At 44.7% G+C, this 8,996-nt stretch overlaps 1 protein-coding gene across 1 annotated transcript in view; it reads left to right on the forward strand.

Moving 5' to 3' along the window:
* ZCCHC4 (zinc finger CCHC-type containing 4) overlaps positions 1-8,996 on the forward strand; it is a gene marked incomplete in the record, with an annotated part of 41,137 nt that overhangs the window by 29,927 nt on the left and 2,214 nt on the right. Inside the window, 2 exon segments of the mRNA XM_027774378.1 lie at positions 2,448-2,499; positions 3,386-3,530. Coding sequence (XP_027630179.1) covers positions 2,448-2,499; positions 3,386-3,530 — 197 coding nt within the window.

An 8,996-nucleotide genomic window follows, 5' to 3' on the forward strand; every position in this document is an offset into this window, starting at 1 on the left:
CATGTGTGCGTGCCCAAGATACCAATAGGAGAATAGAGGAGAAGGGATTGCGGCGTGGCCATCCCCCAGGGAGTGATTTCTCACTTTCTGTCTCTCTCTGTCTTTCTGGCGAGTGTACACGCCCTATAGCAAAACCTCTCAAAAAAATAAATAAGAATTTTGAGCACACGTGCACATGGCATAGTTTTCATATTGCTGGGCAGGGATTCGAACAGCATGTCTGGCCGTGTGGGAATCTAGCTCCTTGAACCACTAGGCCATGGTCTACCATACAGTAGACTCTTAAAGTATTTCATTGCCTTCTCATCCTCAGCAGTTATTTGAATTTGGTTTCTTTCTTTCTTTCTTTCTTTCTTTTTTTTATTGCCCGGGAGTCGTGTGCCCTTAAAAAGACCGGGAGACCGGGCAGGGTGGGGAGAAGGAGAGCAACCCCCAGTGGGGTGTGGTTCGTCTGCAACTCCTCCTCCTCCGTTTCGTCATCCCGTTGGGATTGGGCACACACCCACATGCATCCAGAGTGGTTTTTTCTTCTTTTTTTTCTTTTTCTTTTTTTGGGGGTGCTACAGGGTTCTTGTGCTCCACAGAGAGGGGCAAAGAGGGAGAGGAGAAAGCACCCCCCAGGGGGAATGGTCATGTTGCAATCCCTTCTCCATCTCGCGCTCCCTTTGGGGATTGGGGAACACACATGGCACCCAGCGTGTTTCTCAAGCCACTGGGTCAGACTATGTCGTCATAGTCAGCCGTGTGGGATCTGGTGCCCTGGCCTCCAGGTCACACAGCCAGCCTGTGCCCACCGGGTTTTTCTTTTCTTTCTTCTTTTTCTTTTTATTTATTTATTTGTTTGTTTGTTTGTTTGTTTATTTATTTTTTGAGAGATTTTTGCCATAGGGCGTGTGCACTTGCCAGAGAGACAGAAAACGAAAAATCACCACCCAGGAGAATGGCCACGCCACAGTCCCTTCTCTTCCATTCTCCTCTTTGGATTTTGGGCACACGTGCAGACGTGCCCAGCGTGAGTTTCAAGCTGCCGGGTCTGGACTCCAACTGTGGCCAGCCATGTGGGAGTCCAGGGCCTTAATCACTATGTCACCGGCTGGTTCCTAGTTGTACTTGTTTTCAACATCTGATTAGATTTATTTCCAATGAGCTCTTTAAAGAAACAATCTGTAGTCTATGTTTTTGTTTTTGTTTTTTTTTAAATGTGCTCACATTGTGTAAACTTTAAAAGTGAGGAGAACAGAATGTTCTTATTTAGAAATGCATGCATTGGTGGTAAAAATAAATGTGAACCAGGAAATGGCTTCCATGAAAACCAGAAAGAGCTGGGAACCAGCAGTTAGCGTCATGGCTATGTCGCTGGACTCCCACGTAGTTGACCGCGGTTCGTGTCCCCGACCCGGTGGCTTAAAACTCACGCCGGGCACGTGTGCGTGCGTGCCCAAGATCCCGAGAGGAGAACGGAGGAGAAGGGATTGCGGCGGGACCATCCCCCCTGGGGGGGGATTTCTCGCTTTCTGTCTCTCTGTCTCTCTCTGTCTGACTGGCAAGTGCACGCGCCCTACAGTGAAAATCTCTCCAAAAAAAAAAAAAAAAGAGCTGGTCAGTGGGCAGTGTGGCTGGTGAGGAGCTTGTGGGGCGTCTCTCGGGGCTGTGGTGGTCTGCTTCTTCACCTGGTGAGTTCCATCAGCATTGGCTTCTGTAACACTGATGACATCGGACAGAGGTGTTTCATGCCCTTTTCCAGATGTTTTATTTCAGTTTCTGTTTTTAAAGAGGCTTTTGCCTTAGGGTGTGTGCACTTGCCAGAGAGAAAGAGACAGATACAGAGAGAGGAAGAGGGAGAAATCACCCTCCAGGGGGGATGGCCACGCCGCAGTCCCTTCCTCACTCTCCTCCTGGGATTTCGAGCACGCAGACACATGGCTGGTGTGAATTTCAAGCCTCTGGGTCTGGGACTGGACTGCAGTTGGCCATGTGGGAGTCCACAACATAACCGCTGTGCCATCTGCTGGTCCCTTACTTCACAGATTTCAAATGACTCAAACAGTAACCCATCTTTCTAAATTATGAAACGTTCTCAAATGTGAATTTCATTAAGGGTTGTACAGTATAGACACACAAAATTATGAAACATTCATTCTCTTCAAATGTTCATTTGAGTCCTTTTTTGCAGATTGAGTTGCTTGTATCTGAGTGTATTTTCAAGATCTTTCAGATAAATCTCCTAATTTTATAGTTAAGGAAATTGAGGCCCATCAAGGAGGCATTTGAGTGGAGTGGAGAAATGCAGAGATTAAAATCAAAGTGTTTAATTGGGAAGCCCAGGAAATGGAGAAGTAAGGAATGGATAATTTACACAGAATTTAATAAGACATTTTAATTTTTAATCATGGAACTTGATTTTTAATAACAAACTGAATGTAGTAACTTAAAAATTGTTTTTGTAGGATGGCAGGAAATGGAACCATTGCCTTCTCTGCAAAAAGTGTGTAAAGCCTTGTAAGTATGGAGACTTAGTGTTCGAGATCCTATGGGAACATTTCAGAGTTTTTCTTCATATAAATAGGATTTTTTTTTTTAAAGAAGATTTTTGCTATAGGGAATGTGCACTTGTCAGAGAGACAGAAAGCAAGAAATCAACCCCCAGTGGGGAAGGCCACGCTACAATCCCTTCTTCTCCAGTCTCCTCTCAAGATTTTGGGTATACATGCACACATGCCCAACATGAGTTTTAAGCCGCCAGTTCTGGGACTCAAACTGCAGTCAGCTACATGGGAGCCCAGAGATGTAACCATTATGCCATCTGCTGGTCCCTAGATAGAATTTTTCAAACTGTATTTATTTCAGAATTTTTTTTCCCATCTAATTAGGATTTTTATTTAATTTACTTATTTTATTCAATTGTATATAGAAGAAAAATAATGTAGAGACCCACCTTAATTAATTTGCTTTTTAATTTTTACAGTTAGCAGCATGTATGTCCTCTCCTTCATAGGGGAGAGGACTGCTGATCTCTTGCAGTGTGGCATTTGTTTTGACTTACTTTAATAGAGCTGTGTGTCACTCCATCAGCCTCTGTTGTGACAGTGACTGTCAGCTCATGACTTACCGGGGAAGGACCGAATTTGATGCCATAGAATAGAAAGAAGTCAAGTATTGGCTTGTCAGAAAAGTCACGATGCATTTTTGCACAGAAAAATGTCATGACAACCTCATAGTTTAGTGGGATTCCAGTCTCCTCTCTTTGGTCACTTTAGCCAAGTGATAACTGTGCAAACCATCCTTAATATTTCAAGTAAACACTACCCATGTATCCTACCTTAGAAGTCAATAACATGAAGAGTTGTGTTAACTGCACTTCTGACACTTCACTTTTATTTTGCAGCCTGGGTCCACTGTACTATCTGCAGTCACTGTGCTCTTCCAGATCATTCTTGCGAGGGTCCCAAGGATGGCTGCTTTATCTGTGGTGAACTGGGTCACAAACGCAGCACCTGTCCTAACATCTCCACATCGAAGAGGCCTAACAAGTTAGTTGCATCCTTTTATTTACTAGAAAAAGTCTCCTTCTGTGCTCTGTACAGTTCAGTCTGCAGCAGTGTGGAGCATTGCGAGGATTCAAAAGCTCTGAATTAATTTCCCCTTTCACTGTTATGTAGGGCTTGCGTAGGGGGAGGATACGAAGATGAACTGAAGCGTTTACTTTCAAGGAGCTCACAGTTTTACCAACTAGACACAGAAATCACCGCTGCGTGAGGTCGAGAGCCATGAACTTTGCATATCCTGTGGCTCACACAGAATTACTGGTGTGAGGGGCCAGCAGATGGTGTAATGGTCACATTGCTGGACTTCTATGTAGCTGATCACAGTTCAAGTCCCAGATCCAGCGGCTTAAAACTCACTCCAGACGTGCGTGTGTACGTGCCCAAAATCCCAAGCGGAGACTGGAGGAGAAGCAATTGCGGCGTGGCCATCCCCCTGCTGGGTGATCTCATGCCTGCTTTCTCTGTCTCTCCAGCAAATGCACACACCCTACGACAAAAATCTTTCTGAAAAAAGAAGTATTGGTATGAGAGTTCAAGTGTTACTGGAGGCCAGGATAGTTAAGTCAACCACAGTGGGACGATCTGATGCAGACAGATGGCAGGAAAGGCAGGAGAAGACGTGTCCGATAGAGCGCGGCGTGTAATTCCACAGGAGGTAGTGTGCAAAATGAAGTTGTTTTTTGAAATTGTATCACATTTCAAGAAAAATATGTTGCATGCTTAGTACTTAAATATTTAAAAATTTAGTTACTATTTTTTTTCTATGATTGTTTTTCTCTCTCTCACCAATATTTGTGTTGATTGTAACTCAGAGCAGGGGTGTACTCATGACAAGAGAGTGATTAGGAAGACTTTTTTTTTGAGAGGTATTTGGTGTAGGGTGTGTGCGCTCACCAGAAAGACAGAGAGAGACAGAGACAGAAAGTGAGGAATCAGTCCCCACCCTGGAGGGGATGGCCATGCCGCAATTCTTTCTCCTCCATTCTCCTCTTGGGATCTTGGCCATGCATGCACGCATGCACATGCACCCAGCATGTGTTTAAGCCACCAGGTCCAGGACTCGTACCGCAGTTGACTATATGGGAGTCCAGCGACATAGCCATTACGTCAACTGGTGGTCCCATGGAAGACTCTTGCTGTTTTGCCTGGGCTAATTTACATGGTTACACTTAAAAACCAACAGCAACAACAACAACAAAACCTCAAGGGGATCAAAGGGATTAAGTTCCTGTGTCTTATTGGTAAGAGAACCTTACCTAACATAGTCATTCGTTCCCAGAGTACCACATAGCCAAATTGAATATTATATGAAAATTAAGATTAGAATAAAACTTTGGAGCTATTATGACTTGTGATGACGAAACCTTGATTGTATTAGAAGTAAGTACCCGGTTCTTTAGTAACTGTACTCGTATTACAATTGTTTTCTATTTGCTAGGTCATCGGGAAAGTCATGACATTTTTCTATGTTCTTCTAGGCAAAAATGTGTTGTGATTTTCCTGATAACCCAATATGTACTTTTTTGCTCAGTTACAATTACTTTTTTTCTGAGCTAGTTGGTGGTGTGGAGGTTGAGGCAGCCAGATCCTACACGGCAAACGGTGGGGTTCAAGGGCCGGACCCAATGGGTTGAAAAACACACTGGACACACGTGCGTGTATGCCCAGAATTCTAAAAGGAGGACAGATGGAGAAGGGACTGCGACGTGACATCCCCCCGGGGGTGCTCTCTATCTCCCTCTTTCACTCCAGCTAGTACATGTCCCCCTCTAGGAATTTTTTTTTTTAATTACTTTTCTCATTAAGGCTCGGCAGCTTGAATTCTGCTTGTTATTTAAACTGCGTCTTCCATAAATTTACTCTACTCTAAATAATGATCTTGACTAAGTAATCCAGTGAAGAGGTAGAATATTTTAAAATTAATTAAAGAGGCTTATTGAAGAATCTTGTAAAATACATTTCCTTAGGAGGCCAGCCTGTAGTCCAGAGGAAAAGGGAGCCAGAGCCCACATAACTGACGGTGGTTCAGATCCTGGCCCGGTGGCCCCAAAGGGTCTCTACGAGCACACGCACCCTCTGGAAGCTCATTTCTCTTTTTCTCCTTAGGAAGCCTTCAAGAATAGAATACAACCTAGTAAGCTTTATAGCCTGAGGTTTTTACACCATTTACAGTGTAATTCTGGGTGGAAACAACAATCAGTTATGTTCTCAGCCTTTGTTTATTTATTTTTCTTTTAATCACCAGAGAGAGAGACAAGAGAAGCAGAGAGAGAGAGAGAGAAAGCACCTGCCAGTGGGGTGTGGTTGCACTGCAGTCCCGTCTCCCTTCACTCTCTTTGGGTGTTTGAGCACGCTCGTACACATGCCTGGCGTGTTTTTTAAGCCACCAGGGCCAGGATTTGATCTGTGGTCAGCCGGGTGGGATCCGGCTCTCGTAGGCTACAGGGTCAGCCCCGTGCTCAGCCTTTGAATCTATGAACTTGTCATATATGGAGACTCCATTTGCATTTGGTAAAACAGCTTTCCTTGGTTGGGTAGTAATATACTAATTTCATTGGAGGAAACGATCTAGTATCTCTCAGTACTAGATTCTATCCGGATTAATCCCGAGAGCAAACCCCTGGCGCTAATCGTTCTTAAACGAAACGCTGGCTTCTCTCAGAGAAGACGCCTAGGCTGTGCCGACCAGTCACTGCTTTCACCAAAGTTTTGAAGTGAAACTGACAGGTGAGTTTCTTCTGTACAGGGGTAAAAAGTAATTTTCATAGCCTTTTCAGCATACGTGGCAGTAAAAGGTCTTTCCATCTTACGCTTTGACAGCTGTCCTCTTAGTTTGTTTTTCTTAGTGTTAATTTTCTTTAGTTGTGAACTATAGAATGATGCTGGCTCCCTCGTGTGGCGAAAGCTCATTTTTGGGTCAGTTTAATTTTAAGACAGAATAAAACAAATGATTGATTTATACTCATTTGGTTCATCACAGTCCAAAGACTTTAATCTCTAAGAAGCTAGGTTGTTTTATTTAAAAAAATTTTTTTTTTCCCTTTGTTGGAGGGAAGGGCTCATACACTTGCCGGAGTAAGACAGAGAGAGAGGGAAAGTGAGAAAGCATTCCTAGGTGGACGGCCACACTGCAGTCCCTTCTCCTCCATTTTCCCTTCAAGATTTGGTATGCCTACGTATGTGCGTGGTGTGGTTTACAAGCCGCCAGGTCTGGAGACCAGCAGATGGCATAATGATCATGTCACTGGACTCCCACGTAGTTGACCACAGTTCAAGTCCTGGACCTGGTGACTTAAAACTCAAGCCAGGTGCCTGTGTGTGCATGCCCAAAATCCAAAGGGGAGAATGGAGGAGAACTGTGTGGCCATCCCCCCTTAGGGGGTGATTTCCTATTTTCTGTTTCTGTCTCTCCAGCAAGTGCACATGCCCTGTAGTCCCATAGCAAAAATCTCTCTCTACAAAACAAAAAAAATGAGCCACCAGGTCTGGGACTTGAACCATGTGATCAGCCATTTGGGATCCAGCTGCCTCACCTCCTTGCCTTTGCTAGTCCGGAAGTTCTTTATTTTTAAATTCATATTACAAACAAATATTTTCCTCCTATTTTTGTTTATTGTGTTCCCTAGTTAAATGTGGTTCATTTTTAGCCCTCCTTATGAGCCAAAAAGAAATTAGTTTAAATTTTGTATACTGGCAAATGTGGATTCATTGCCTTTGTCATTAGAGATTATACCATACTCCATTAAACTTGCTAAATCATCATTTATGAGGAAATTATCCTACTTTTTAAAAGAACGGCTGAGGAAATGGACTTATATAATGCACATAAAATGGTATGAAGGTGACTGTTTGGAACTGGCAGGCTGTCCCAGTCCAGAGTGCGGTCTTCAATACGTAAAAATGTAAAGTTGTCAGGTCACGTTCTGCACGACGGCCATGTGGAGCTCCTAATGACATCCACTGTGTGTTGCATGATCAGAGTACGCTAGCGCTTTTACACGCCTGAGTGACTCGGAGCGCCCAGGCGATGAGTGAGGATCTGCAACTGAGCTGGTTCTGCCACTTCCTCGCTGCGTGATCATAGGACTTCATTACCTTCATTTCTCCCCCTCTAAAATGGTGGGGAGGAAGAATTACAGCTGCCTTGTCTCTGTCTCCCAGCCCCTTGAAGTCAGAGATCTCTTTCTCTTCTGTGTTCCCGACGTGTAACAGATGCCCGAATAACGGAAAGTCAGAGCAGTGCGTTAGAGGGCAACGTGCCGTGCAGGCGCTCCGGCTTCGTGCAGGGAAGACCAAGCTTCTGCTCTTCCTAGGAGAAGCTTGCTGTGGCACCTAAGAGGTGACTCGAAGGATGGATGTGGCCAGACAGCCGTGGGGATTTTCTGGGTTTGCCACTGCCATTGGCCACAGCCTGTCCCTTAATCTGTGACATGATGGATGTCCCTGCTCTGCCAGCTCAGAGCAGGGAGTGATAGGTCAGCAATGCCCCCGGTTGCAGGCGGCCTGCTCCTGAGTCCAGAGAGCACCAGAAGCGGGGTCTGTCGTGTCTGGTGTGGTTTGGTGTTTCTAGAGGGTGAGTTCCAACTTGATCCATTTGAAGCCAGTCTTCAAGAATGTAGGGACCAGGGCTGGCAGGTGGCAGGGTGCTTAAGGTGCTGGACTCCCATGTGGCCAACCGCAGTTCGTATCTAGGACCTGGTGCAACCGCAGGGTGGCCTGTTTTCTCACTTTCCCTCACTCTCTCCTCTCTGTCTCTCTCAGGTCAAATGGAAAAAAAACAAAGATGAATGAAATTAAATGGAATAATTCTGTTTTTAAAAAAGGAAAGGAATGTAGGGACCACAGACTATGGACACCCCGAGTGACTGTCTCGTCAGGACTTTTCCATAAATAATAACCAATTTTCATAAATTGCTTATTATTTATATTATTACTTTGTAAAATTTGCTATAGGACACATGTGCTTACCAGAAAGACAGAGAGAGGGGGAAAGTGAGAAGGCACACCAGCAGGCCTAGGACTAGAACTGCAGTTGGCCATGTGGGAGTCCAGCGCCTTAACCTCAATACCACCTGCTGACCCTGTCAATACCATATATATATTATTTTTCCTGTTAGGACTTTTCTTTTGAGTTATTTATTTATTTATTTCCACTTGTTATTATTATTAATTTTTTTAATTTGACCAGAGAGAGGCAGAGAAAGGGAAAGAAAGCAAGCCACCAAGTCCGGAATTCGAACTGCCGTCGGCCATGTGGGAATCCAGCACCTTTAACCACCTCACCACCTGCCAGCCCCTCCTATTAAGACTTTTTAAGATCTACTGAGGAAAGGGAAATTAGCTGTAAGACTTATAAAATGGGCCTTGTTGGAGACTGGCAGTTAGCATGGTGGTTAAGGCGCTGGACACTCCCCCATGGCCAACCACGGGTCAGGGCCCCGACCCGGTGGC

The sequence above is a fragment of the Tupaia chinensis genome, unplaced genomic scaffold, assembly GCF_000334495.1.
Source record: "Tupaia chinensis unplaced genomic scaffold, TupChi_1.0 Scaffold000426_1, whole genome shotgun sequence".
Taxonomy (NCBI): domain Eukaryota; kingdom Metazoa; phylum Chordata; class Mammalia; order Scandentia; family Tupaiidae; genus Tupaia; species Tupaia belangeri.